Source organism: Colletotrichum lupini, chromosome 5 (genome assembly GCF_023278565.1).
Source record: "Colletotrichum lupini chromosome 5, complete sequence".
Classification (NCBI taxonomy): Eukaryota; Fungi; Ascomycota; class Sordariomycetes; order Glomerellales; family Glomerellaceae; genus Colletotrichum; species Colletotrichum lupini.
This window is the reverse complement of record NC_064678.1, coordinates 4,160,769-4,188,705: the sequence shown is the minus strand read 5'-3', so window position 1 is coordinate 4,188,705 and position 27,937 is coordinate 4,160,769. Positions and strand designations below refer to the sequence as shown.

Below are 27,937 nucleotides of genomic sequence, written 5' to 3'. Positions count from 1 at the left end.
AAGCTCACACAAAACGAGGGGATGTGATTTCTTTATGCTGAGGTGTGTGAGATATGAGATGCTGATAATGAGAGAAACGGAAGGGATGAGAGGTGGAATTATCCGCGATCCATATATAGATGGGCTACGTGGAAGCAACGCCACTAAGTGAAGGGGGGGAAACATATGTGAGAAGCCATCTTCAGGCACGGAAAAGGAAGAGAGTCAAGATGGCTGGGATCGGCTTCCGGAGCCTAAAAAGTTAGCGCATGCGAAAAGCCAAGTAACGTCAAGCTATCTCTCCATTGTAGAAACCGACGGCGGCGGATCCGCTGGGTTCGAAAGAGAAAAGCGAAGACGAGAGAAAAGCCGGCGGCGGCGCTGAGACAAACGTCAACTGAGGTGTGTGTGTGTGTGTGTGTGTGTGTGATGGCGAAGCTGAGCTGGGGGGCTGGCTGGCTGACTGACTGACTGACTGGTAGCGGCGCGTTGGTGGTGCGTTTCTGGCGGGTCTGCCGATTGGCGAATCGGGTTGCCGTCGGCGTCTTTTCTTGGAAGGTTGAGTTCGTTCTAGTTCGTCTCCAAAAGGCAATGAGACTTGGTTGCCTCTGAATCCGAATCTGAATCTGCCCTCGCAGTCTGGGCGGTTTCCCGCGATACTGCGTCTACCTCTGCAACCAGAATCCCGGAACGACCGGGGTGAGTAAGTTTCTTGCAGCATGCAGAGAGGGAGCAAATGGAGAGGAATGGGATAGGCATGGGATGGCAGGTCAAAGGGAAATAACCCCCTCGTGCCAGCTCCCTGGAGTCCCTACTATCGGCCGCGTGTTGCTTGGAGAAGGAAGCAGAGGCATTTTCGATAGAGCAGAGTTGCATCACTGACATCACGAGCGAAGCTTCCAACCCCTCCCTGCAGCATATTCCTTCATGGGATGAACCTGCGATCTGCATCTTGCTCACCATACTTCCCATCTTGGATATGATACAGATTTTAACAGATTTTAGACCAACAAGACCTGGGATTTGGTTCTGCAAGGTGAAATTTGAACGTCAAACAATCACCGTATTTTCTTCTCGCGAAGCTGACCATATGGACACAGCTCATATCAAGCCACCGGCAATCGCGTGCAGAGGTGCAAGCTTGGCACGAGATTCTTCCAAAGTATGACCACTTCTTCAACGAAGACTGAGACAACTGACACGAATGCAAACCTGAAAGTGGCCGGGGAGGGAGGGGGTGCCGCTCGCGCACATTCCAACACCCGAGAACGGTTGCGAAGGGGGGGTGTTGGTGGATCGAAAGACATACACGTGCAACCGTCAAGCCACGCCATTATCGCCGCCAGCTCTTCTTCGTACTCTGATCGCGCGGAAAGGCCGAAAAAGAAAAAAGAAAAAGAAAAAGGGGGACAGGAGATTGCGTGCATGAGCGATTCTCACCTGTCATTCAGTTTGAACCTTTTGCGGACGAACGGCCGCTTGCCCAGCCATAGTTTGCTTCGTGCTACACTTGCTCGGTGCGCCGAAATCCATTTCCGATCTAAACCATCTGAGCAACCTGATTCGGTAAAGCTGAGAGCTTCTTCGTACGACAATCCAACCAAGGCCCAACCAATCCAGCAAGAAAAAAAGAAGAAGAGAACACCGCCTCGTGGCTTCAGCTCAACGAAATCCGTGGCGGCCGTATCCGGAAGAGCTGACGGGCGGGATGGCTTATACACGCCCTGAATATCGAGAATAGCCAGCGCTCGTCCATGACAAAACCTCGTCATCGATTCTTTCCAAACTCGTTTCGCAAGAACGGGAAACCTGACTAACAAAGTGCCCATTAGGAAATGCATCCTCTACCCGTGGAATTATTGGTTGCGCAAACTTCAAAGTATCCGTGAAGCAACGCAGTCTAGCAGCAGTTGGCGTACCAGCCCACTGGAATGCGCCCCCGGCCATCTTCATCGCTAGCAGCTCGCGCGTGCCCGCCCTACGCACTATCCGTACAGCCCAGGTTAGCCCTACGACCAAAATAGAAACACTTAAAGTCCCTGTCGCGATTATGGAGGCCGCCCCGCTGCTCCCGAAAGGTGCGGGTCTGTGCTTCTTCTCCCAAGTCTCTACGCAGGAAACTTGTGCGGAAGCTCTGCATAAGGCAGACTGTGAACATTCCAGTACAGCAGCACGACGCGTCGCGTTCGGAACGCGGTGGCCTGGAATTCCAGCTGCGGGCTTGCTGTCGAGGCGAGGGGTAAAGCAAGGACCGTGGAAATATTGGGTTCCATCAGCTGATGCGGCCAAGCTGTGTCAATCGATGAAAGCATGTGCCGTTTCTGCCGTCGAGAGTTAGGTAGGCCAAGTTCACTTGGATGCTCGTGACTCTTTCTTGAGCACGTATTGCTGCAATTTACTATCCATACCTTCGATGTGGACTTGGCTATCTATTAGGATGGCCTGGAGCCATGCAGATGGGTTCAGATACTCTTCAGGCTGAGAAATCATTCATTCACTGACTACATCCAACGCACACCTATGAACCGCAACATCCACCAACTTTTGCAGTCATAACTCCAACCTCCGACGACGCCTGTACCTTCCAGAGGACCACATCCCACCATGATTTTTCCTCAATCCCCGCCTTTCCTTTGGGAGAGAGCTGTCCTTTTTCTTCCTCGTCATCATGCTGCAATGATTCTCCCTCAAAGCTCCTCGTAGACCTCGGTCTGGTTAACCATGGCGCTGAGGGGGCCGCGCTTGACCATGATACTCATGATCTCGTAGAGCGCATCAGCGGCGGCCATGGTGGTATGCTCGGCATTCGTATCGTAAGCAGGCTATTGCCCATGATTTAGTCTTCTGTTACATTGTCCCCAGTAGCAATAGCATTCACGAAGGAAACTTACAGCAACCTCCACGATATCAGCAGCAATCAGGTTGAGGTCCTCCAATCCACGAAGGATGGTGCGAAGCTCGCGAGTGGACCAGCCACCCGTCTCAGGGGTGCCGGTAGCGGGAGCGACTACGCGCCACGGTTAGCTAATATTCTTTAAATGTTTCACACATTTGATCACTTACAGGCAGGGTCAAGAGTGTCGATATCCAGAGAAAGGTAGATGGGGTTCTTTGTGCCGACGCGGTCAATAATCTTCTTAATGATGCCATCCGTGCCGATCTTGTCAATTTCGCGAGCCTCCACGATCTCGAAGCCGCAGTATCCATCGTTCTCGTAGTCACTAGGGCCGCTGAGCGTCGTGCGGATACCAGCGTGGATGTTGGAGTCGTTGCGCAGCAGACCTTCCTGAGCGGCATGGTAGAAGTAGGTGCCGTGGTTGATGCTGGCAACTTCCGAAGGAGAACCGCCAAAGACCTTGGGGCGCCCTGCAAGATGTAAGTCTCCCTACTTGCGCCTTTGGGGATCAGTTGACTTACAGGTATCAAGATGACTATCAAAGTGAATGACAGACACGGGACCGTAGGCACGGTTGATAGAGCGCAGCAGGGGTAGGGTGATGGTGTGGTCACCACCCAGGGTGATGACACGAGGCAGGGTGCGCTCGTTCTTCGCAGGTCCCTTCTTCGCCGCATCTGTGGCAGGCTGGCGCGAGAGGATTTCAAAGTGCCCCTCTTCGATCTGGTGCAGAGCCCACGTATTGTCGTATCTTGCCTTAAGTTAGCAAGCGGATGAGCAAGGTACGTGGTGGCTTCTCACGATGTGACGGGAATGTCTCCGCAGTCCAGGACAGTAGCCCAACTGCTGAACGGGTTTGTGGCCAATGGCACATTGTAACCTCCGCTGTCCGGTGTAAGTATTCTTCCTCGCGCGGAACCAGCATCCCGGAGTGGACATAGACTTACTAGAGGTTCAGACGCCGCGAGCCCTGACGAATTCCTGACGGGCCAAAACGAGCACCGGGGCGGTATGAAGTACCAGTATCAAAGGGGGCTCCTGCGTGGTGTAAGTGCCATTCACAGTTGACTGCTCTCCGCCCTTACTCACCAATGAATGCAATGTCATACTTGACGTTCTTTGCGCCGAGGCATGGCTGGTACGGCAGGCGACCAAACGTGGAAAGGCCCGAGAATACAGAGTCGGCCTATAACGTGTAAGACAACGCTCGAGGGCCGGGTCAATGGCGTTTCTAAATACCTGAGTACCGCCGTCACCTGGGATCGTGTTGTACCAAAGGGACTGATGAGGCCCGGACATGGACTTTTGGTGGTCATCGTGGTCTCCGTGACCATAAACGGCCGCCACAAGGCAGAGTGCGAGGATGCTTCGAGAGACCATGGTGCTGACAGTTGACGGTATGGTGATTTCAAGTTGCAGCTATTGCTCGGGACAGATTTAGAAGGTCATGAAGGGGAATGGCCTTGACTTTATGAATCTCGGTGAGCTGCTAGGTCCCGTTCTATGTCAGAAGCAGATTGGCCAAAGTTCGACAGCTCTTCTCCACGCATGAGGTTTTATGGTGGGCATCAGGTATGGCCCCAGGACCGGCTCGCAAGCTTATCGTCGACGTATTAGCCACACTACAGGAGCTCCCTGAGACGCTTACTGGTCAATGGACAACCATCAGACGCAGTGTCGGTCAAAACGATTAACGTGTTGGCGTTAGGTAAAGACCAGGGGCCGCGGCAGACCGTTGCTGGCAGTGCGGGGCAAGAGATAAAGCTCCCTCCGCCCTTCTCCAATGTCATGATGCTTGCAAGATCAGCGAAGATGCTTGGTTCGAGCTTCGATTGGCTTCGAGTTTTGGAGTACCCGGCCACCGCACTCCAGACGAAGAACCCTCAGATCAAGCGGTGCTGCATGTAGTGACAGGGTTCTGCCTACTACCCAGGCAACAAGACGCCGTCGGCGAAGCCATTGCCGTGGGGAGAACGGTCCAAGTGTCTGTTCCTAGGATGCTAGGTCCAAGGATGGACGGTCTGGATGCTGTGAGCAGGGCGGGGTCAAGTTGGAGTGTTGTCGGTATTATGATGCAAACTCTGAACGAGATAAGCCAGAATCGGTTCCCCAGATGCACCTTCTGCAGGGCCTTCGGCCAGGTCTTGAAGAACAAGTCTGTAGCGTCGATAGCACCAACCCGGTTCCGCGGGGAAGCGCCTGTTGAGCTGGAACGAGCAGAGTCACCTCAGCCAATGGGATGGCCCTGAACAACATTAGTTCATGAGTCGTTGGGAGCGACGAAGACTTCACCGATCTCCAAAAGAGTCCTGGTTCTTCAGAAATGCACTGGTGAAGAAAGTTCCTCCAGATGGGAGTCCTCGTCGATGACGTGGGGCAAAGCAGCAACTCCCACGCGGGGCTGATAAGATAAAGCTACGGCACGCTAACACATGCAACCTGTGCTAGGCGCTTACCCGAATAGGAAAACAAGCAGTAACGGCCACCTCGGTGCACTTGCAACCCGTCATGCACACTCTCGCCTGGAGAGAAATCGACAACGGCGATGATATGCGACATGTTGCAAGGCCGGGTCCGGAGAGCTGATAAGCAAGGTACGACACTTGCCCGGAAGTCGGCTTCATCGGCGGCCTGTCATGACTTCTTGAGATCGATAAGGACGATATGTTATTCCAAGCATGGGCATCGACCACCGCCCAGGATCTCAGCTGTAGGTACTTAAAACCTGAGGGTTTCTTCTCCAAGCTGCGGTGAGCTGCACAGCTTACCTGCTCAACCGTCAACGGAGGATTGTCCCTTGCTCCGGCTCATCAGCACGTGCTGAGGTGCCGGATCCGTCATGGCATCGCCGCTCATGGAACTTGGTGAGATTATCGACCCACACCGGGCCGACTCTCGCCTGACGAGGCCTGGCGTTCACGGCGGAGCCCGGGAGTGCTCCGCCCCGGCGCCATCCTGCGCCCGTTGAGCTTGCCCCGGCTGAAACAACCCGAATCCGGCACCTCTTCGACTGACAAAAATGCGCGGTACGGTCATATGTTTTACTGTTGCAGCGGAACATCGGCTGGACTCTGGAAACTTCAACCACGGAAGACGAAATACCCCGCGCGACAGCTTGTCAGAACAGCATTTGCCGAAGCCAGGATGATGACTGCGCAGTACCTACGGCACGGTCGCAATTTTCTTCTCTCTTTCTTCCTTCCTTTCTTTCTTTCTTCTCGCACCTCGGCGGGGCGAGCTGAACTATGGCTGCTGCTCTGTAATCATGGCAGCGCTGCCTATCGTATCTTTTTCTCCCAAGTCAATTTGCCGTCCCCGGCTCCCTGTGCATCCTTTGCAGTGGCTCTGTTTCCAAATCTGCACCTTGTCTCATGCAGCAAGCCGTGGCAGGTCGCTGATTCGCCTCGGGGTTTGTTGGAGGTCATGCAGGTCTGAGAGAAGGACGCCAAGTTGCACAGTTCTGATTTGTCTGGGGCAAGCACTGGGAAAAGTGGTTACGACTTCTTTGTTGCTGCATCTGCGTTGTTTTTGATTCATACGGGAGCCCGGATGGCGTCGTTCAACCGGGCACGGAAATAGCTTACCGCAAGATATGCAGCCTAAGAGATACGTGGGATGCCACGCCGGCCTTCTCTCAGCCAACTAGGAAGGATGCCTCATCAAAAAGTTTTGACACGCACAAGCTCTCAGAATCCATACCTATGGGCTGGAAAGTGCGAGCGACTCCCTATTGGGCGATGTGGCTTGCAGAACATGTGGCCGAATCGGTCGGAATACCTACTTAGGGCATGTTGGAGTTGGTGAGAGGGAAGACCCAAGGCGAAGACAGTCGCACACGTACAAGAATACCTTCCGCACATACAACTGAGTACCTACTGAGGAGAGAAGAGGGGGGGGGGGGGTGGTTACGTGGGAGACAGAGACAGAAACAGGTCGGCAAGGGGAGAAAAGCAGGTGAGTACCTTTACCTACCTACGCCAGAGAAGAAAAGTTGGCATGGCTTTGCAGAAGAAGGAAACCACGCGTGCAGCACGATGCAACCAATCGAGCAGGTTCTAACCTATGAACGGCCGTTGCGACCTTGGTGCAGGTTGACTTATTGGCGGGCGGACTGAGCCGGCCCCGTTTTTCCCGGCCGACTTGAGCCCGCGTAGTGCGCTACGGCGACAGCTGGGAACTTGGGATGGTGGAAGAGTTCCTCATTCGGCCCCCCTGGCGGAGCTACTGCTGCTGGGCCACACGCGCCTTACCTCTTGGTATCCTGGCAGAATTGTGCATCACGAGACGAACTCGATGCGACTGGACGACAAAAGGGGGGAGGGGGACGACGATATCAGTAGTGCTCGTACGGAGGAGAGAGTACACAGTAGAGAACTGCAAGTGCAAGTATCTTGGACCATGGCTGGGGAGTGAAACAACTCTGTGCAAGAAGCTGTTTGCAATTTACTGGATACTTACCTTACCTTAACTTGAGGTCTCTTGGGTTTAGCTAGGAATACGTAAGTGCTGAGATAGGGCAGTTTGCCTGGCTGTTCGTTCCTTTCCCCGCCACCCGAATTTTCTCTCGCCAACTTTCTCTGCCTTCTTTTGGACTTGAGACTTGGAGCGCGACTGCTACCTGACAGGAGGAACCTACTAGGAATCTCCTTGACTCGGCAGGTTTGGAAAGGCCCCGAATCCACCGTCCACGCGGAACACGCACAGTTTGCGACGGGGCTGCCCAGTCTTTTTTCGCGCGCAGCCGTCAAGAAACGAACAGGTTGGACCCACGTACCATCGGACTGAGATGCGGCCCTGATGTACTTTTGCAAGCAGTTGTAGTAGAAACAGTACATTGACCTCACTTCACCTCGACCTCTCTTCCTTACCTTACCTCACCTTGGGTACCTAGATACATGCCTAAGGTAAGGTAGGTAAGGTACCTTACCTAGGTAGGGTTCCTAGCACCTCAATGATGTAAGTATCATGTACCCATTTACCGGCGCGCAACGCCCCGCCATTCTTCTTTCTCGCACGCTTTCCTCCTCGCCCGCCTCTGCAACCCTCGGCCACCACCAATCTTCTCACATCCGGATACTTGCCGCTCCATCTCTGCTCTGCTCTGCTCTGCGCTGCTCTGATCTGCCCTTGTCTCTCTTCTCCCACCCCAGAGGCCAGAGGGCGCATTCTCTTCCTTTGCGTCAGACCCTTTCCCGCCCTGCCAATCATCCTTCCCGTCTGTCTTTTTCACAACCGTCGACTTGTCTCCGTCGTCTCAACCTCCTGAAGCCGTGTCCTGCACCAAAATAGCGCCAGCGTCCGTCCGCAGGTTGCAGGAAGCCTTGGATCGTCCTCTTTTCCCTCCTTTTCACGCTTCCACCAAGCCCGGCTGAAGCGCTGCGTCAATCTCACATATCGTCCCGTCCTCTCTCAGTCTAGGCCCCCTACTCCTCTCCCTACGTCGGTCTGTGCGACTTGCACCCGATCGGACCGCATCCCACGCCCGAGTATTCGTCCTCGCCTCATCCCCCTCCTCCTGTTTCTCTTTACAGCACAAAACACGGGCCGTACATCGTGACCACTGCGACCACGTACTCTTTACCTCAACCAGAGAGATTCCGTCTCATATCGCTGGGTTGAATTTACTTGAGGATTGTGCTCCGTCTCATCGCTTCTGTTGTCTCTCTCTCTCAAGACGGCCATCGGTCACTGCACGCCACTGGACTCTGACGCGATTCACCAACCAAGTCTTTTCGATTCAATGTCTCACGCCTACCCTTAAGACCTTGACGTCTCAACCACCACCGGGTTTTGCATCTTCACCTTACTTCACTCGGCACTCCGAATTGTACAAAGTCGCACCGTCGGCCACTTGCTTCCTCATCTCAATCACGAACACGCCCATGAACTTCACTCTGCTCAGCATGCAAAGAACTCTGGCCCTCTCCCATCCTCGCTAACCTGCGAAGGGTCATCGTGTGTGCATTTGAAGCGCGTCGCATGCCTTTGGAACGCATTTCAACAACCGCCCTCTGAAATGGCTGCTGCTACGAGCCTCAACTCCACCGCCATGTCGGTTCGATCCAAGAAACAAGTATCGACCTTGCCTGCAGACGGCTTGCAGGCGCAAAGAATGTTCAAAAAGCACAAAGTACTGCCACACCCTAGGAGACATGCAAGCGACTCTGCGCATTCCTATGAAGTGCGGTCGACGCCTAGGAAATATGACCTCGACGTGGATGCCGTAGCATCGCAAATGCGAGGACCGCAACAGCAAAGCCCCCAGACGCTGAGACACCAACCTAAGCGGATAGGCAGTGGCCCGGATTTGCCTCCGACACCGCCTTCCCACTCGCGAACCTCATCGAGCACTCACTCGATCCAGCATCCAAGCCCGGCGCCCGCCGAACCTCATGCGCCGGAATCGCAGACACCAACAACTCCAGCGCGCGCCCCAGCCACTCCTCCGAACCAAAAAAGTCCACCAACGCCAGATGTGACGCCTCCTCAACCTGCTACTCGCCCCAAGGTTGTTCGACCGATACCTATCGACCGCACAGTATCGAAAGCTACTACCGTTGAATCGCGAACTGAGTCTTTCCGAACTGCCAGAGAAGAGCCTTTTTCCTCTGAAGAGGACTTGCAATCGACTGTGAGGCCAAATATCCTCTCAGCACGAACATCCCAGAACACGGTTCGTCGCGTTTCCGAGCCTCAGGTGAGGACGTCGCCTCCAGTTGGTTTAGGCCTGGGGCTGGAGTCACCTACTGAGGACCTTCCGACCCCCAAGGCTAAGGCAGACTTTGGTACCTTTGACGGAGAATGGGCCTCGAACAACGAAGTTGAACAAGAGTGGGACGACAACCTGGGCAGAAATGTCACGGTAAGAAAGAGGCGTACTAAGCCCGAAACCCCGCCGCGGACTGGAAGACGGAGGGTTGAAATCATCGAAGACCGCGTTGTCACACCGACAAACGCTGCCAAGGCGGTGCGCGCTATGTCCCAACGAGACAGGGCAGCCTTCTATGCACCTAGCGAAATCGCTTGGCCTAATACCTCAACCTCAGGGAAAACAGCTGACGCGGACTCTCGCAGGCTGTCGGGAATGTCTGCGAAATCTGCAAAATCAAATAAGTCGGTTGCGTCCACTATTGTCGAGGCAATCTTAGTCGAAGCTCCCTCAATCCCCCAAAGGAGGCAGACGCTCAGGCATGTCCGGAAGCAATTTGGATTAAGGGACTCAGGCTCTGATCTTTCTCCCCTCAGCTCTGCCACAAACTCGGCTATTCAGTTGGAGGGAAGCCCGAGGCGACCTAGAGCGCTCACTCGTCCTAGCGAAAGCCGTCATGACAGCTATGCCTCGAACACCACCTTCAACTCGATTTCAAGTAGCAAAGCACGCAGAGAAGTCTGGAAGAGCGGTGGCATTCCAGTCATTGTTGTCCCCGATCGTCGATCATCCAGATCTAGTCGGGAGCCGTCTCTCAGATCAACCAGCAGTAGACGATCCAAAAGAAGTACCAGTGTCGGTTCAGCGACTCGCACAAATGGTCCGAGAACTCACGACTTGCCTACACCAGTATTCGAACGTCCAGGGCGAAAATTGCGCTCAATGTCCGAGTCAGATGGATCCGACCAACGCACGATTGACTATCCGCCCATCATCCCGAAGCGTTCTTCTTCTTTATCCGCTCCGACCAGCCGTAATACTTCCCGCGCTGGCTCGCTCACCGCGGAAAGTTTGAAATCTCAGAACGCTTTGTTGAATCAACAGCCTGGACATGAAACAAGGATACCCGCCTTGACCCTCCAAAGAGCGACATCCTCCGAGACTGATAACGGCCACCATCACCGAGACCATAAACTCAATGTGGACCGTCACGGTGACCCCTTCTTTGGTAAACGACTATCCACGCAAAATACGCCTTTCTCAGCAGCTTCGGTGGAAACAAGCGGTACTGCGCCCGAAGTGTCTGAGGCCAAGGCTGTGAGCTTGTACCCTCATCAAAACTCATCTGTGCTTGTCGTCAACCATTCCAACAAGCCGTCGGAGGACTCTGAGGATTCGCAGACCGAAAGAGAGTTGCCGCAAACGCTCCAGGGGCCGACGATTATCACCACAGGTCCAGACGGCGAGTGCCCAATCACACCCTCGCAACCTCAGCATTCCATGGACGACGTAGATTCACCGCTTCGCAATCCTCGCGCGGCTCCCCCAGTCCCTCCGATTAATCCACCTGCGATTCAGTTTATCCCCGCGACGCCTTCGGGATTAACCCCCAATCATGAGAGACAACGCAACATGGGCAATTATTTCGAGGCGATGGAAGAGGAGCAACCTCAGCGGAGTAGATCTGCCATCAAAAGGGCATTGGTCCGACGACGCAACTCGGAGACGTACCCGCCCAAGAGTGGCAGACCTGGGCTCCTTACCAGAACCTTTTCTCTCACGAGAAGAGGATCAAGCTCTGGGGCTCGTGGTGACGACCACTCTGCTGTTGAAGAGCCATGCTCGTGCCCGGAATGTATGGCCCCGCCCCCCGAGGACGACCGATTGCATCCGCACTGGCGCCCTGCGTACTCGGATCAGGATGACGATGTGTGGGAGAGGGAGATGGAGGATGAGCCCATTAGCCAAGTCTATCGATACCCTCCCATTGACAATAGGCCAAGCCCGCGAAGACGTATTAGCGAGCGGGTGAAGAAGACGTTTGCAATCCTTCCTGCTCGCGGCGAGGATGACGTCTACTCTGGATCTCAAAACGAGCCTGACCGCCGAACCATTCGCCGGACAGACAGCGGGAATCTGCGGGTGATGAGACGCCGCGGCAGCCTCGACTCGCTCCGCGACCAATCCCCACCTACCTCGGGGCCTCCCACGAGGCAGAACGACGATCGCGACGCAGACGGGCCCCCGAAACGAAGACGTCGTTTTTCGATTTCGGGCACTTTGGAAGGGTTGCAAAACCTGCCCCGACAGCTGAATGAGCGTAAGCGAGAGAAGAGAACCCAGGAGTTGAGGCAGAAGATCAGCGGGCCGCGCGAAGTAAGAGACGGTATGGGTGACGTCCTTCGACGGAACTCGTACCGTGGCCCCCCAAACGAACAAAACAGCTTACCGGTCGCACATTTTTGATGCGACTGCAACGTACAAAATTTCCCGAGTACTTCAGATGATGATCCTGTCTGGAGCACTTTTTTCAACGCGTAATATATCTGGGTATGAAGCACAAATGGAGGGTGCTGGAGGAAATGAATTGGGATCATCACGACTGCTACGAACGAACGCTTTTTTTCTCCATTTTTACGACTACAGAAGCCTGTCAACGACACAAAGAATTGCTTTCTTCGCGGATTTCGGAGCTGATGACGGAGGGTTTGATGACAAGGTTTCCCCACTATTTGAGACTTTGACGACGATATTGATGACAATGATTTTGGGACGGGGAATCGGGGTTTTGATGAACGATTGAACGCGCGCGCTGCCTGCTACAGATAAAGAAGGACGTCTTATTATTGTATCATATAGAAAAAAAAAACTGTACGTCAAGATACCATTTAACTCAGCGTTTCGGAACGAAACTTGCTTGACCGCGTTTCTCGGTTTTGCAGGATGAGCTTTTGCTTCCATGTGTTTGATTGAATGTGATATAACCATGCCCGTGTCATGAAAAACCTAAGTTTTGGATACACCCTTTTGCCCTGAATATGACGCCTAAACACCAATCCCACTTGTACCAAGAAGACACACGCCCAGATAATGCAGTTTGCCGTGGACGAAGACAGCCGCAAAGCATTCTACCGCCTATCCTGACCTGGAGGTCCACCACCGGGCGGAAAGGCACCAGGAGGTCCAGGTGGGAACGCGCCGCCGCCTGGCATACCGGGAAACTGGAAGTTGGGGGGCAGACCGCCCGGCGCGCCCGGGGGCGGGAAGGGGAGACCGGCTGGGAGACCGCCGGGCGGGGGGAACGGTAGGCCTCCTGGGGGCATTGGTGAGCCGTTGGGGCCCGGGGGGAAGGGGGGCATGGGCGGCATTCCGCGGCCTGCTTGTCCTGGGGCTATTGGATGTTTTGTTAGTTTGTGAGGGAGCTATCAAGAAGAGGCTCATGGTGGAACCTACGTGGAATCATGCCTTGAGGGAAGGGGGGTGCGCCGGCGGGCATGCCGGGGAAGGGAGGGGGGACACCTGGAGAGAGGGAATCAGGTTAGTACTTGGTGCAATGGACCCGTGGCTATAGCAGCGCTGGAAGGGGTGAAGAGGTATGTACGAACCTCCTGGGAAGGGGAAGGGCGGCGGGAAGGCGGATCCGGGCTGGTTTTGTGGCAGCATTGGGTTGTTGTGCGCTTGGCCTTCTGCGGCGTAGGAGGAGGTGATGGAGTCGATGACGGACTGGGCCTTTTCGTGACCGATTTCTGGAGAAGAAAGGGGGCATGTTAGCTTTCATGTGTCGTGGTGGTCGCGCAAGTAATGGGAAGAGGAGGAGGAGGAGGAGGAGGAGGAGGAGGAGGAGGAGGAGGAGGAGGAGCCGTACGTTGGTAGTAGTCGACTACGTTGCGCAGGTGGTTTCGACCGCTGTTATGCGCCTTGCGCACGCTCATGGAGTCGTGCGTGAGGTACACATCGCAGTAATCGCCTAGAATCGGGGATTTCAGGTCAGTTCGGCTGAATAGCTTCGCGTTCGATCGTGGTTTGATTGAGACGTACAGAAGACTGTGATCTCATGTTAGCTGGGTGTTTGCAAAGATACTTGGAGGAGGGTCGGGACTTACACTTGGGCATCTTGGCGGTAGTCTCTCTTTGACGAGAAGAAGCTGTATTATATTGGCGAGGTTCCGATCAGACGGCAGTTCAGTCGGCAAAAATCGTGTTCCTGAAGCTGTAATGCCGCTTTTGTCGCATCGCGATATCGAAGAGCGGCCGACGCGCCAAACGCCACACCCAAAAAGCTGCGAGGCTGTCGCTCTCACGTGAGTGCCAAGGCACAAGGCTGCCCCGCCCACCGAGCCCAATTGGCCAGAGTGCTTGACCTCTACCCGTCCGACAGGGGTCCTTGATGTGGGTCCAGGCCTTTTCGAACGCGACAGATTTCCAAAAATCCCCAAAGGTGGTTCCTAGAGGCCCATAGCTCTCCTATCGCAGTTGTGTCCTCGTTAGCCCAGGGAGCTCCTTTACGACGCAATTCCCAACAACCCACGCCGGCTGTTCTCCCCGCCCGCCCTTCTCCTCCTCAACCACGACGGTCCCGACATCCGAATCGACCGAACCCTTTCTCAACTTGTCTTCGATTGATACGGAAATCTGCGAATTAGCTATGGCGCCGACGACATCATTGCTGCGCTACGTGTGCGGTCTTGTGCTACTCGCTTGCTGCGCCCAGGCGCTCAGGTTCGACCTGCATGCTACGAGCACCCACGAGGGCAAGAAGGAGCGATGCATTCGCAATTTCGTCGCTAGGGACACCTTGGTCGTCGTCACGGCTATTGTGGATGGTTCAAAGGGTGACGGCATGACTGTCAACATGCACGTATGTGGCATCAACTGCTATCCCCCCTACGCCATCTTCCCCAATATTGGGACTTGATCTGAGAAGAGATGGAAGCTTCCCGGGGATCGAAGCGGGATAGCAACAAGGGAGAGGATTGGGGGAAAGAGGAAACTGGTCGCAATGACAGTTTGGCTAACAATGGGTGACTCTCTAGATCAAGGATGCTGTTGGCAACGACTACGGAAAGCCCAAGGACATTGCAGGCGGCGAGAAGCGTGTCGTCTTCACCTCCCACGCAGACGCTGCCTTCGACGTTTGCTTCGAGAACATCCTCTCTGGCTGTACGTCGCACCCACTCACCCCTACAACCAGCCACATCGCCATGTCAATGGCTTGAACCCTCCACATACCCAGTTGCTTTTTACCACCCTTTTGCACGAAAGGGACAAGAACCAAGAAAACTGACGAGAGTGTCCCAAACCAACAGCCGGCCGCAGCGGCGCAACGAGTCGCCACATTGAGCTCGACATCGACATTGGCGCCGACGCAAAGGACTGGAACGCCATCCAGGCGACGGAGAAGCTCAAGCCCGTCGAGGCGGAGCTCAGGCGCATCGACGAGCTCGTCAGCGAGATCAACACCGAGATGGACTACCTGCGCGCCCGCGAGCACAAGCTGCGCGACACCAACGAGAGCACAAACACCCGCGTCAAGTGGTTCGGCATCGGCACGACGCTCATCCTCGTCGGACTGTGGGGTTGGCAGATTATGTACCTGCGGGCATACTTCAGGTTTGTTGTCTGCTATATTTTGCTGTGCTCTCGGAGAAGCTTTGGACATGCTAACCGTGTGATACTATGACAGATCCAAGCACCTGATTTAAACGCCATATATCGGTGAAGTGAAAAGGAAGTCGGCCAATGGCTTGCCAATAGCGTAAAGGAGTTACGGAAGATGAGAGATGTTGCGCCGCCGCACAGCGGTGTTGATGAGAGTCTCTGTGATGCCATCGGAAGCATCAAAAACCACCTCGGGGTTTTCGAGTGTGTATTAGTGTATGCATACATACGACGGTCACCATAAAAGTCATGAATGATATAACGCAGATTACATTACAGCATTGTGCTTGTGGCATGTTCATGATTATTTGGATGAGGCTGGCAAGTAAGGTGTACCTGAGTTAAGGTGTATATCTGCAATTTCGTCCGGTCCCAAGCGCTCAGTCTTTGTTCCTTGGATCTTGTACACTGTTTCAGTAACACGTCTATCCCGGAGACTCTGCTAGCAGCCTCTAATCGCTGTCAAATTACAGATGTGTACGATATCACTCCACGTGCCAAGTGCTTCCAACGAAGCCTTGCTGTGAGCCCATCCACCTCCCGAGTGAACGTTATCTCTCTCCACCCCAAACCATGCAATGAAGCTTCCAATGAAGCCGTTTATAATGTACCATGCTCCCACAAATTTTACCCTCTCCGCCCAAAATGATATTTCCTGATAGATATTGGTACAATGTCTCAAACCTCTTTCCCCCAAACTCGTCGGCGCACATCTCACAGCGAGATCTACAATCTCTCTAGTTCTTGCCCGCGCTATCGACGTCAAACAGAGGCGGCATAAACCCAAGCCCACCCTCCTTGCGCTCCTGCACGTCCCGGTGCACACCAACAGTCCCGTCCGCACGCCGGCTCCGCACGTGGGCCCTCAGCATCTCCAAAATCTCGCTACCCTGCCATCGCACGGGCACGGGGCGGTACTGCGCCTTGAAAGAGCCGACGGTGTTGGCCCACTCGCCCGGGACGTCCTGCGTGCGGACATCCTCTTTCGGATTGGAGGTCTTGCCGGAGTCGATCGTCGAGGCGGCGCCGGAGCCGACGGGGCGGTAGGATTCTGCCGCGTTGACGGTGGAGGAGGCGAGCGTGTCGTTGGAGGGAGAGGAGGACGACGTCTTTGTGGTCGAGGCCGAGGCGGAGGGGGCTTCCTCCTGGGTGGCCCAGTAGTAAATGTCCCAGTCGTTCTCGTCGAGGAAGAGGTCGTACTGCGCCATTTGGGACTTTGTCATGTGCGGGAGGTGTTCGTTGGCGAAGGTCGACATGAGGAGGTCTGATTCGAGGGTTCCGCGCTTGCGGGACTGGTCTATTTTGTTTTCGTAGGGCAATGATTAGTTCTCGGGATCTTACTTTCCGCATAAATTTGTTTTCTCTCCCCATCGTTCCCTCAACAAGAGTCGAGTAAGAAAAAACGCCGAGGGAAGGCACTCACAAAGAAGACGGGCGCGCATGGTCCGCTCGTCCTCGCCCTGACGCCGCAGCGGCTCGACGCGGAACTTGATGCCCTCGAACTCGCCGACGCCCAGCTCGCTGTTGACGGCGGACTCGGTGTAGACCGGCGGCTTGTCGGCGAAGCATCTGCGGAGGGTCAGGGGCGCCGCCGCCGTCGTCGTGGGTGCCGGCGCCATGACGCGGAGGCGGCGAGCTGCCGGGCGGAGAGCGCGGGCTACTGTCGACATTTTTTTTTTTTTTTGCGATTTGATTCGGGGTGTTGGTTGGAAGAGGATAGTCGGTTCCGACGTTGCGCTTGTGCAAAGTCGAGGTTGTCGGTGGTGAGAAGGGCGTCTTGGGGATTTGTCTTACAAATTGGACGCTGTGATAGGTGCGAAGTTGGTTTTGACGTTACCGAGGTAGGGGGGGAGGGCGAACAAAGCAACTACTTCCCGTCCGTAATTCGCCTCGAAAACTGTACAAGACCCTTGATTTCGATGCAGCAATAAGAGCTCGGACCGTGGGAAAATAATCACCGTATATCAAGGATATCAACACTGTATGACGGTTCGATCTTGACGGGCACGCGGAAGTGGCTTGGATCGTGCACAGTACACTACATTGGCACTGCAGATAATAAAGGCATTGATAACAGGGTCCTTGCGTAGTTCCTCACTATCCAGATCGGAATGAGTCAAGTTTCCTCATTGGCACCGGGATAGAATACGGAGGTGCGGGGACTATTTCAGGGTCTTGAGATAGCATTCCGATAGTGATACCGAAAAAGCTTGGTTGTGTTGCATGGCTGACAGTTTGAAAGGATACTCGAATAGAAGAGAAACGCGCCTCACATTGCGACTCTATCAAAAGTTCCTCAAATATCAACGTTGATCCCATCCGGCCCAACACGGACGAGCCAAAACATTCAAGAACGACATCATCACAGGACCATACTACAGAAACGCGGGTAGCGAAAGAACATGTGGGTATTTGGCTAAATGAAAACTCCGTTCGAGATGCAGTCTGTACCTCTCAAATTCCATCCCCAAAAAGCCCGCCTCCAGCGCCGATTCCATGCCAAGACAAGCATCGAAAGAGAAGGAACGAAAACGTTGTGTGTGTCTGCCAGTCACCCCCAGAGATGGCCCCCATCTCGATAAACAACCCCCTTCGAGGGCAGCCAATTCAAAAAAGAGAGGAATAAACCTCGCCGCCCACCCAACCACCACAATTTCATATCAGTCATTATACCCCCCCTTCTCAAAGGTCGGTCGTCATTAAAGAAAAAGGAGAGAAACGGCGGCGTTGTGTGTGTAATAGCAATCGTTTCCTTTATTCCCCGCCCTCTGGTAATATCCTCCCCAGGCTGCGGAGCACCTCCATGACGGGCATCTCCTTGGTGCCCGCGTTGGCCTTTTCCCTCACCTCCCGCTCCTTGAGCCGCGCGGCGCTGAGAGAGAGGACCTTATCCGCCTCTCGGCCCGCCGTGTCGACGCGTTGGGAGAGCTTGTGTATGCCGTCCGCGAGCTGGTCCACCTTAAACTCCAGCGTCGACTGCGTGTTTTGTAGGCGGGCGAGCGTCTTGGCGCGGACATTTTCAAAGGAGGATGCCGGGTCGGTGAGCCAGCTCAACATTTCTGCCTCATTCGGCTCGAGGATGGATGCGTCGGCCGCTGTTGCTGTTTGTGCTGTGTCTGTTTCTGAGAAGAGTGGCGGGATATCCGGGCGCGGTTTGTTGAGCGCCAGCCATTTCTTCTTTTCTAGTTTTAATCTATGATTGGTTAGTCCCTGCATCCTCATGAATCGGGTATTCGGAAAATGTACCTTTTGACTTTTTGTTCCAGTTGCTCAATTTTCTCTTGATGTTCAAGATTACGCGGGTTTGGGAGGTAGACTACAGGCTTCTTTGGCCCCTGTTCTTCTCGGCTGAACCAGTCTGAAAATTCTGACTTGGTAGAAAAGTCCTTCAAGAGCTGTTCCTGAATATAGCGAGCTGGAAAAGTTAGCTTGGGCACGGGTTTTCCAGGTTTCAAATTTTACTCACCACCCAAAACAGTATTGGAATCTGTCTGGCCATGGGGCGGTTTTTGCAGTAATGCTCGTTCGCCACACCACGTCAAAAGCTGCTTCATCCGTCTTGGTTCCATGAGACCCTCCGACTCAATGTGCTTGTAAAATTCTGCAGTTTCAACCTCTCGGTGGGGTATCGCGTTATGCCCACTCTCAATCAGCGAACTTGCTCTCCGGCCGCGCATACCCGTGCTGCTCCGACGATTCCCTCCGCCCTTTTTCCTCATTTCCTTGTTGCGATTGATAACTGGCGTGTCACTGACGGGAAGCGTGATTTTTGCAGACTCGACTGGTTCCTCAATGGCGCGTGGCGTCCGCCGCCTATCCGGCTCCGGCTCCCTCGGTGTCGCGCTGTCAACTTCATCGTGCTCTGCCTCCTCCTCCGGGACTGGTTCCGGTGCTGGTTTCCTGACAGGCTTTGCCTTTTCTGTTTTCCCAGTCGAGCTGCGCGTGCTTCGGCTCGTCGTGCGCTTAGGCGGAAGCAGTTGTAGCTCGTCGTCCTCCGCCGGCTGCGTGCTCGCTGTCCGTCGCGTTCGCGGCTTTGATGATGTCGCTGCCTTTGGCGCAGCTACTGGTGATGAGGGCTCGGGCGCCTTCGCTGTCGCCGAAGCGCGTCCTTTTGCTGGCCTTCCTCTTCCAGACTTTTTCGGGGGTAGTGGCGCGGGTTCAGTTTCAATTTCCGGTTCGGGCTCTGGCTCGGGTTCTGCGTTCTTAACTCGCTTCGATTTGGATCCGCGCGTGAAGTGGAAGTCGCCATCCTGCTCGTCGTAAACCGATGAAGCTGCGCGTCGTTTTAGCATCATCCTTGCCGCCTCCCCGCGCTCCTCCAACTCACCCGCAAGACGCTTGCTTTTCCTTCTCTCTGGCTGCTCGTTGCTCATGCTAATGACTTGCAACGGGTGACGGGTGCGAATGACGGTCGTCATGGATGGCGCGTTAAATGAAGCATGCGGTCGAGAGACAAAAGGTGGCGCTCGGTGTAGGAATCGGAAAGTCGCGCCTCGAGGCAATCGAAAAGCGCGTCAATTGGCGCGTGAAAAATCCCAAGCGAACAAAACTTTGGTGCGGTCTTGCGTATTTCCAATTTTGTGAAAAGTATGGTCTCCGGGGTGCTGTCGTGATTTTCGCGTTTCGGCGGGTGTGGTAGTCGGCGGCGCGAGACGAAGTTGGGGTGGTCCTTCTCTGCGATGTTGTTTACAAGAGTGAGGGATGGTTTACCCGGAAGGTTGCGCTAGTCCGTTTTGGGAAACCCCTCTCGACCACTCACAACCCTGGAACACGACTGCCTCACTTACATCACTTCCATACGTTACCTTAGGTAGGTAATGGTTCCACTCACCACTGTCGACGGATTGTCCCGATGCCTAGCTATCTATACCTTATTCAGTCATAACCTGGTTTGCGGCTCATCGTGTCTAGGTATCCTGGGCATGGTGGTGGCCGTTTACATGTACAGAACCATAAGTTAAAAATTCATACACATTCATCTACGCACACATCATCTCAAGACCCATTATGGGGCGAAGTCTCATAAATTAAATGACCACGAGGCGTTGCCGTTCATGCAGCTCTTGTTACCATTGCTACTATAAATCCAATCAAAGCAATCAGCTAGTAGAAGATGGCTTAGTCCCATCAACCACCCCTCGACGCCTACACCCTTTCAAATGACTTGCCAACCCTTGAACTCCTTTTGATGTGTATGCCCAGTATCTAGCCCTTCCAATGATGGACTGATACGATTGCAGCAAGCCAATGACGCCTGCCAAACTCCCCACCTCAACCTGCTCAAGGTAAACTGCCTCTGTTACTAGGCAGCTTCTCCCTGGTTGCTTGCAACCCCGTCGTAGAAACGAAGTGAAGATATTGGCGCCAAAATGTCGTATATAATGATGATACAGTTGAGCCGTAAGATATGACTAGGCCAGAGAATGGAACAGCATGAAAGTCGTAATCTCGATGTCGCCATATACTATCCGAGACGGACAACCTCAACGGGTTGTTATTGATGGATCGAATCCTCCAACTCCTCATGTTCGAAATGATTGTTGTACAAGGCTTCGTCCTCCTATGAAAAGCGGCGTTGCACACCCTGGCCCGCCGCCAAGACTTGCTGGTTAGGAATAGGAGCGGCCATGCCGTACGGATTCATCTGGGGATTGAATGGCTCCATGGCCTGTTGCATGAAGGCGCCGTGAAGGCCTTGCTGTTGCGTGACAGGGCAGTCTTTGTGAGCCAGAAGTAATGTCTTCAAGTTGACAACCTCCTCACGCAACTGCGTGATCTGAGCTGTGAGAGCATCGTTCTCACTGCTGAACAGTTCAACTTTTGACTGGAGGTTAGCCAGCCACTGCTTCTTGCGCTGGCGACACTTGAGGGCGGCAACTCTGCATGAAGAGATTAGCGGGGTACCAACGGGAGCGACTTTTGGAATGTTGGAACTTACCTGTTACGTTCCAAAAAGTTCTTACGCTTCTCCTCGTCAGTCATCTTTGACTTTCCACCTTCACCATTCTCGTGTTTCATATCGTCGTCATCCGATTGACTATCATCCCCCATCATATCAGGAGGGGGGATATTGTTATTCGGCTTTGATTTCTTAGCGGCAGGGGCCTTTGCCGGTGGCTCTTCAGCCTTTCTTCGGCCATTTGTCGATGCGCCGCCAGTCGAGTTGCGCTTGCCCTTGCCCCTAGCTGCGGGACGGGCTTGCTCGCTTTCATCCGACATGGCACTTCCGCCTTCGCTCACACCGCGGACTGACGACCCCGCGCCAACAGATCCAGCACCGTTAGCACTCATTTGAGGTGACGTGTTGACGCCTTGAGCAGGTGGCGGAGGTGGGTGAGCTTGAGATTGTGCTTGTGCTGCCGCGAATCCGCCGTTTGGAGCACCGTTTCTTCCCTGTGCGCCTTGAGCAAGCATAAACAGACCGTTCGCTGCGTCGTTATCGTGCGGGTCGAACTGCTTTGCCTCAGTCTTGACAGCGGTTGCACCGTTTGGCATCTCCTGCGGCTGCGATGTCACAGCTGCCTGTTGCTGGTTATGGTTCTGTGTCTGATTTTGGGGTTGACTTTGATTTTGATTCTGGTTTTGATTCTGGGCCTGCGTATCACGCTTTGCAGCGGCACTCAACGCAGTGCGGTGGAAATCGATGGTGCTAGGCGTGGCACCACCACTGGCCAGCTGAGCAAATAGTTGCTGAGAGTTAGGGCTGGGGGCAGGGAACATGGAACCACTGCCACCGGGAGTCAAGCCAGTTCTCAACGAAGATTCGTTCGGGGTCGGGAATCCGCCACGAAGGTGATGCGTATCGCTGAAGTAGTCACTGGTAGGACCTGACAACATGGCCGGGCTCAAAGGACCGGTTCGCAGAGAACCTCCTCCCCAGTTGAATGGAGTTGCGCCGCTACCAGGGAGCAACGAAGATGGCGAGGTCAGAGCAGCAACGGATGGCAATTTCGTACCACCTGGTGTCTCTGGCGCGCCTCCGCCGAAAGACTGCTCAAAAGGATTGGGCTCCAGACTGAGAGAGGCGGCTCCGGCGCCGAAGTAGTCGGGAGTATTTCCAGTCGTCTGTCCAGGTCGAGGGGGAGGGCCAAGAGGTTTCGCGCCGTCAGCATCGGGCTTCAAACTCGGGTCGGGTTGCTTCACTTCCGGAATGGTGTCTAAGTTGTGGTAAGCGAGTGAACGACGACGAAGACGACGACGACAACGACGATAATGGCAGCAACGACGATGTCTTTCGGTGAAGAATCAGCGAGTAAGGGGATGGAGAGGGTGTCCGACTTACTTTGACGTGGGGGAGTGGCATTGTTGGACTGTTTGGGTGACTTCGTATCACCCCCGGTCGAGGCGTGGTTCGGTGAGGTCCCCATGATGACGACGATGATGTATTATATTTGGGGAAAGAAGCTGTTGACGTTTGTGGGGTGGACGCCAAAGGCAAAAGGTGACGGTAGCAGGGTAGGGATGATGATGTAGGTATGGTAGTGTTGAAAAAGCCAGATGAGGTCAGAGGAGGAGTTGGACACGCAGAAGAATAAGCTTAGAAAGATAGATCTGGGTTGGAAGCGATGAGAGATCGGGGGGAAACCAATCCGCTGCGCAGTACAGGAGGGACAGGCAAAGCAGTGATGGCGACGGCAGCAAAAGGTTAGCCGTCAGAGGCAGCAGCTACGCTATTGCAGCGCTCCTCTGTAATGGAAGCGGCACAAGAATGGAATGGCTTTCGACGATCGACGACGGTGGTGAGAAAAAAAGTTGTCTCTCTCCTTCTCTACGGCCGCCAGCAGGAAAGATGAGAGGTATTGCGTAGTTGTGGCCTCTGTCTGGATGCGTACCCGGGGACGTGCTAAGATGGGGGTGCAGAACGAGTATCGTTGTGAGAGTGAGATGTCGGGGGAGAAAAACGGCAGACGTCACAGGTCAAGTATGACGTTGCGCGGTGGTCGATTTTAAAAAAAAAAAAAAAGAGCGAGGGCGCACGAAAGAAAAGAAAATGGGTGGGCGGCGGCGCACACTCTGACACCAAAACGCCCACGTCCATGTCCATGTCCCCATCCACGTCCAGTGCCCACCCCTTCCAACAACGACCCCCCGGTCCCCCGTTCAATCTCTCAGGCTTCCTGTCTCTTTTCCTCTTGCGCGCTTCCTTCCTCTCCTTTCGCTATCCGTTGCTCCTGACCTTTTTTCCCTCTCTCTCTTCCCCCTTCCCCGTTCTGCGAGAAACGCTGGGACTTTTGTGGGGAATGATTTATCGCACTGTGCGCCGAATGCCCCGACGTCCAAGAACGGCTTACCAATGGGGAATGGTCCCACCACACCTGTCTGGCATTCCACCTCAGTTCAGCAACCTAACTAAGTACCTTACCTTTTCCAGGTACCTCTGCTGGAAGATAAGTACGTAGCGCGCTTTCAACAATGGCGCGAGAGAAGGAAGGTAGGAACGGTAGGAACGAATGCTGCCTCGATTGCAACCGACATGAGGACCTGGTCAACACTTCGTCCTCGATCGAGTCCCCCTTCTCGCATTTCGCAAGCTATCTCGAGCGTCTGAATGGCTTAGTTGCCCAACTATCTGTACATGCTGGGGGTTCGACCACAGATCCTAAGGTACCTTAGGTAGTCTCGGTAGGGCACTGTGACGGGAGTGTAGAGCGACTCAACATGTGTTCCTTTATTCCGTACATCAGACTCCATCCCATCTTATCGCCTCAGGCGAATGACGGCAGACGAGTCTGCCGAAGCCGCGCACCATGTCGTTCGCATTCTCCATCTATGGACACATCTTTGCCTTTGAGTGGCCACTCTGTCTCTTTCGTCTTCGCCTTATCTTGATTTATCAGCTAAAGGAAGATGTAGAGACGGCTGTTGCAATGCCTCGGACCACAGCCAACACCACCATCATGTCTTGGCTCGCTGTTGAGGTCTTCAGACTGCCGTGAGGTAGAGCCTACCTTAGTACCTAGATAGAGTATGCTGAGTTTTCCCTCCCACGCTCGGCACGTAAATGTTTCTCTTCCACGCTGCTATCACCGTCCCGTCCTCCGTCAGCCTGATAGGTTATCCGCACTATACGGTATATGTGGAAAATCAGGCGGTCGTCGCCAACACGGGCGGCGTATTTACACACACTGTACGTGAGCTGACCAATCAGGCTCCAGCTACCATACAGTGGGGGTTGCCGGTTGGTTGAAAATGCAAGTCCGGGGGGTGGCCCAAGTAATCCCCCCTCATTATCGTAACGCACCTGGCACCACCCAGCCAGTATCTGCAGCCAACGTTTTCTAATGTGGCTGCACGTCTCCATTTGGTGGTCCCCTCCCCCAAGTCTTCCGACCCCTGCATTGATTGCATCACTTTTCCTTCCTGTCGCATTCGAGGGCCATGGCATCCTGTCCCTCTTCTTTTTGTTCTTTTTCTTCCCTTTGGTTGGGGTGGAGCTTGCGCAACTGACGTGCTGACTTCACGAGTCGGCAGAACATCCACCTCCCATTCCTTCATAATCGCCCACCGAGCCACCCTCTTCTCTACGGATACTGCTATTTATCCTCGTCCACCGAACAGCAAGAAAACAGGTCAACGATGGCCTCGACCCGGCCTTTCGCATCGCCCTGCCCTGCATCTCACCTTTCGCGAGAGTCTAGAACAGTCAACGCCATCGGACCACCTGCCACCTGTTCCCTGCTAGATGTCTAAAGCGTGCGGCTGCTGGCCTCCCGGAGGAATCTGGCCACAGGTAAATCGTTACGGTGAAGAGATCGACATGCTCATTTCCTTTTCGAGCAAGAGTTTTCATCCCCATCACGATCCCGCCGGTCTACGCTACCTGAACCGTATAGCCACTGTACAGTCACAGGCACCTACCTAGTACCTACACTTGTCTACGTACCTACCACGATTGTATCAAACCATCAACGCAAGTCGTCGCACTTGCTTGCCCTTGCACAGCGGCTGTCAGCCATGAATTTCTAAGCTGCAGCTACCTGAAGTTCCTGGACCAAGTCTGCCGGTGAGAATGAGCCAGGAGCCGCAGGACTAGCAACATCGACGGTCGGTTCTTGACGCGACTGGGAAACCCGAAGTGGCAAATTACTGTCTTCAATATCCAATAGGGTGTCCCAAGGAGCTGCAGCTTGGTCAGGGAGGCCCTTGTAGCCAGTCCCCGCTCTCTCACACTCAACTGCAGAGTAACCGTACAACAAATTGCGTCACAACAATCGCGCTAGACGGGGCACATCTATCTTGCTCCGTAGCGATACCCTTTAGGCTTCGGGTAGCCAGACATGGAAAGACCACTTGAACTGTTGGAATACTCCGCATCCTCCCAGTTTCCATAACCCGTCGACGGCAAAGACTCATGCTTCTTGTTGCTAACAAACTAGCTGATACCTCTCCGTTTTGGCAAGCGAGTCTGTCTGTCTGCTTCCAAACATTACGTCACGGCCTTATTCATAGGGTTGACCTGTTTTTAGCTTGAGACGGAAGATTGGCAAAGTTCTTGAAAACGGCACCAAGTGCGCTCGATGGTCACAGCTTTGGCCAATATCGGCTCTGCAATTGGGTCCGCACTGTCTCGATACTTTTCAGTTCTTGTATTGCATTGGTGGCGTCACTGGTCATGACGTAACTATGTCTAGTAAGATGCTGACGAATAGAAAATCTGAGCCAACAAAGCCAAGCAAACGAGCCCAACGTTGCTTGCCCACTCATGGTCGCCCCGGCACGGTCGGCGATGCGATCCTCAAAGGTGTGGTACCTTGCCGTGGTCGCTCGAGGTCCGAACAGTGATCAAGACCAAATTGAAACGGTCTCTTGACTTGTTCAGAGTCATCCGCACGACGAGTTTGTGTCAAGAACTGTCCTCATCGACGGTGAAGGTTGCGATTCTGATAAGGAAGGGTCCGTAATTTGCGACAATGACGGAATTTCCAAAAATTTTCTCTGATTTCCGGCGACCCACTGGATTGCTCCGCGAGGACCGCTTGCTCCCGTCTTCTTCACGCGTGGTTTGCTTGGATGGGGGATGTTGCTACGTTCTCGCGCTGGACGCCGAGGTGAATGAGAATGGAAGCATCCGACCAGCGAACGGGGAGTCTCAGGTCAGCAAACGGTACGTATTCCCGGAGCAGATTGACTTGTCCCGTCGGCTACCGTCGTATGACGCACTAGACCCGGAGAACATCCTTGCATCCTGCATGCCTTTGCTCCTCCTTTCGCACCATCTTTACATCGCACTGTGCTCAAACTTTGCACATTCGCGAGCGCGTCGCGTCACACTGTACACGGGGCCTGTCCACTCGACCGACCCCTTTGAGCCTTGGACGCATTGTGGTACCCAGCTTGGCCCTGGTATCTCGACGGAGCTCATGCTGGAATAACCAGATCTAAAGCTTTCCCCAGAATACATTGACGGAGCGATGACGGCAGAAATCCGTCTAGAGGATGGATGAGACGGCACGTTTGATGGGCGCCCAGTCTAAACCCAGGCTCGGCATCAATCTCGATATCGATCTGACTGCTGCATGCTCGATTTCCCTCTCGCGAAGTGCGAACGACCACAACGTCGCATGGGGAATTCGGGTCCAGAACCACAAACCCACGTCGTGCCTCGGACGAGAGACATCACGCTTGGCCGTAGTAGGGTCAGCTTAGACCTATCGTGCTGTCTAGGCCCAATGTTCTCCGTCCGGCGGCGTCCGCTGCCCCATTCCACCGGGTCGGCGCCACAAGTGCCTTGTGTAATCCTCAACTCCCCTCCGGGTCCCTGGCGGAGGATCTCGTCCGATGATCTGGGGCTTCGAATTTTCGACGCGCCAGCGCGCTTGTCTATGATGGAATCTTCGACATAGACTCAGCTGACGGGTTGTGCGCCTCTTTGCCGGATCGACAAGGTAACTTTCCGAATGCTGATTATCAACATTTGAATTATGTTTGTTCCACTATGTGCCCATATCTTCTTCACTTCACATCACGCAAATACAAGTCCGAATATCCCTTCTTCCGAATAGATCGAGCAAGACCATGGGATGGATGGGATGTCAAACAGAGAGCCGTACCGGCACATACACGATCCACTATGATAGGCTGGTACGTCCAAAGAATCCCGGGTATTGCATCAAAATCTATATCGGCATGCGTAGCAGCCGGACGTGGAAGCCTTCGTCCCGCGGCTTGTTGGTAGCAGTCTTCATCCTTCCGCCAAGCCTACTTTGGAACTCATCTTTAGCTTATCGAGATTGCCACTCGATCTTCAGCCGTTGCAAATTATCCCATTTCCATTGCTTGAGCAGTGACAACAAAACATTCGGCAACCTCAGTTGTGGAAGCCAGTGCATGCTGGGATGAAACTCAGCTTGCCCTTTCCGGCCCATGTGTTCACGTAACACGCGGTCTGACATCTCGAAGCCGAAAACAGCTTCTCGGTACGCCGGGACGATGGGAAAGTCGTGTGGACGGTCATCATTCGTGGCTTATTTCAGCATGTTTACATTGCAGAACATCTCAGCTAGTCGCTAGCCGCGGCGCCCTGATATGTTTCGGAGCTGCATGTTGATCACATTCCTCCCCTCTTTAACAAAGTCTGATGAAGCTCCAGATTCTCGATGGGTAGTCTATCAGTGATGTAGCGCGGGCTTTTGTTTCACGTTTTCCCCAACTGCGCCGCATGGTGTTACGCCGAGCTCTGATAGAACGTTTTTCTGAGTCTCCCCCCCCCCCCCCGAAGGCTCGCTCCGGTTTGTAAAAACACTCTGGAATGAGTA

At 54.1% G+C, this 27,937-nt stretch overlaps 9 protein-coding genes across 9 annotated transcripts; 4 read left to right on the top strand and 5 right to left on the bottom strand.

The window, feature by feature from the left end:
* Window positions 1-1,080: 1,080 nt before the first annotated feature.
* On the bottom strand, window positions 1,081-4,255 carry CLUP02_10663 (agmatinase 1; the record flags this gene model as incomplete). Its single annotated transcript, XM_049289637.1, has 14 exons — window positions 1,081-1,119; window positions 1,180-1,222; window positions 1,420-1,726; window positions 1,794-2,269; window positions 2,333-2,457; window positions 2,522-2,650; window positions 2,685-2,801; window positions 2,871-2,986; window positions 3,043-3,345; window positions 3,397-3,626; window positions 3,677-3,760; window positions 3,823-3,913; window positions 3,965-4,061; window positions 4,115-4,255. The coding sequence occupies 14 exons, from the start codon at window positions 4,253-4,255 to the stop codon at window positions 1,081-1,083; spliced, it is 2,298 nt and encodes a 765-aa protein (XP_049146782.1).
* Window positions 4,256-4,449: 194 nt separating this feature from the next.
* CLUP02_10662 (uncharacterized protein) lies at window positions 4,450-7,660 on the top strand (the record flags this gene model as incomplete). Its single annotated transcript, XM_049289636.1, has 11 exons — window positions 4,450-4,551; window positions 4,621-5,096; window positions 5,213-5,246; window positions 5,324-5,434; window positions 5,525-5,585; window positions 5,639-5,739; window positions 5,783-6,304; window positions 6,355-6,642; window positions 6,808-6,829; window positions 7,030-7,309; window positions 7,396-7,660. The coding sequence occupies 11 exons, from the start codon at window positions 4,450-4,452 to the stop codon at window positions 7,658-7,660; spliced, it is 2,262 nt and encodes a 753-aa protein (XP_049146781.1).
* Window positions 7,661-8,891: 1,231 nt separating this feature from the next.
* CLUP02_10661 (uncharacterized protein) lies at window positions 8,892-11,990 on the top strand (the record flags this gene model as incomplete). The annotated part of the gene is made up of 1 exon (XM_049289635.1): window positions 8,892-11,990. One exon carries the CDS (start codon window positions 8,892-8,894, stop codon window positions 11,988-11,990), a length of 3,099 nt encoding a protein of 1,032 aa, XP_049146780.1.
* Window positions 11,991-12,164: 174 nt separating this feature from the next.
* Window positions 12,165-13,637, bottom strand: CLUP02_10660 (glucose N-acetyltransferase 1; the record flags this gene model as incomplete). Its single annotated transcript, XM_049289634.1, has 8 exons — window positions 12,165-12,336; window positions 12,400-12,472; window positions 12,670-12,915; window positions 12,978-13,043; window positions 13,130-13,270; window positions 13,390-13,491; window positions 13,563-13,568; window positions 13,628-13,637. 8 exons carry the CDS (start codon window positions 13,635-13,637, stop codon window positions 12,165-12,167), a joined length of 816 nt encoding a protein of 271 aa, XP_049146779.1.
* Window positions 13,638-14,169: 532 nt separating this feature from the next.
* Window positions 14,170-15,226, top strand: CLUP02_10659 (endoplasmic reticulum vesicle protein 25; the record flags this gene model as incomplete). The annotated part of the gene is made up of 4 exons (XM_049289633.1): window positions 14,170-14,382; window positions 14,558-14,684; window positions 14,831-15,134; window positions 15,208-15,226. 4 exons carry the CDS (start codon window positions 14,170-14,172, stop codon window positions 15,224-15,226), a joined length of 663 nt encoding a protein of 220 aa, XP_049146778.1.
* Window positions 15,227-15,919: 693 nt separating this feature from the next.
* On the bottom strand, window positions 15,920-16,852 carry CLUP02_10658 (uncharacterized protein; the record flags this gene model as incomplete). The annotated part of the gene is made up of 2 exons (XM_049289632.1): window positions 15,920-16,479; window positions 16,606-16,852. The coding sequence occupies 2 exons, from the start codon at window positions 16,850-16,852 to the stop codon at window positions 15,920-15,922; spliced, it is 807 nt and encodes a 268-aa protein (XP_049146777.1).
* Window positions 16,853-17,936: 1,084 nt separating this feature from the next.
* On the bottom strand, window positions 17,937-19,555 carry CLUP02_10657 (uncharacterized protein; the record flags this gene model as incomplete). The annotated part of the gene is made up of 3 exons (XM_049289631.1): window positions 17,937-18,375; window positions 18,429-18,597; window positions 18,649-19,555. The coding sequence occupies 3 exons, from the start codon at window positions 19,553-19,555 to the stop codon at window positions 17,937-17,939; spliced, it is 1,515 nt and encodes a 504-aa protein (XP_049146776.1).
* A 2,784-nt stretch (window positions 19,556-22,339) lies between these two features.
* Window positions 22,340-22,549, bottom strand: CLUP02_10656 (bZIP transcription factor; the record flags this gene model as incomplete). Its single annotated transcript, XM_049289630.1, has 1 exon — window positions 22,340-22,549. The coding sequence occupies one exon, from the start codon at window positions 22,547-22,549 to the stop codon at window positions 22,340-22,342; it is 210 nt and encodes a 69-aa protein (XP_049146775.1).
* Window positions 22,550-26,092: 3,543 nt separating this feature from the next.
* CLUP02_10655 (uncharacterized protein) lies at window positions 26,093-26,554 on the top strand (the record flags this gene model as incomplete). Its single annotated transcript, XM_049289629.1, has 1 exon — window positions 26,093-26,554. The coding sequence occupies one exon, from the start codon at window positions 26,093-26,095 to the stop codon at window positions 26,552-26,554; it is 462 nt and encodes a 153-aa protein (XP_049146774.1).
* Between the last annotated feature and the right edge of the window lie 1,383 nt (window positions 26,555-27,937).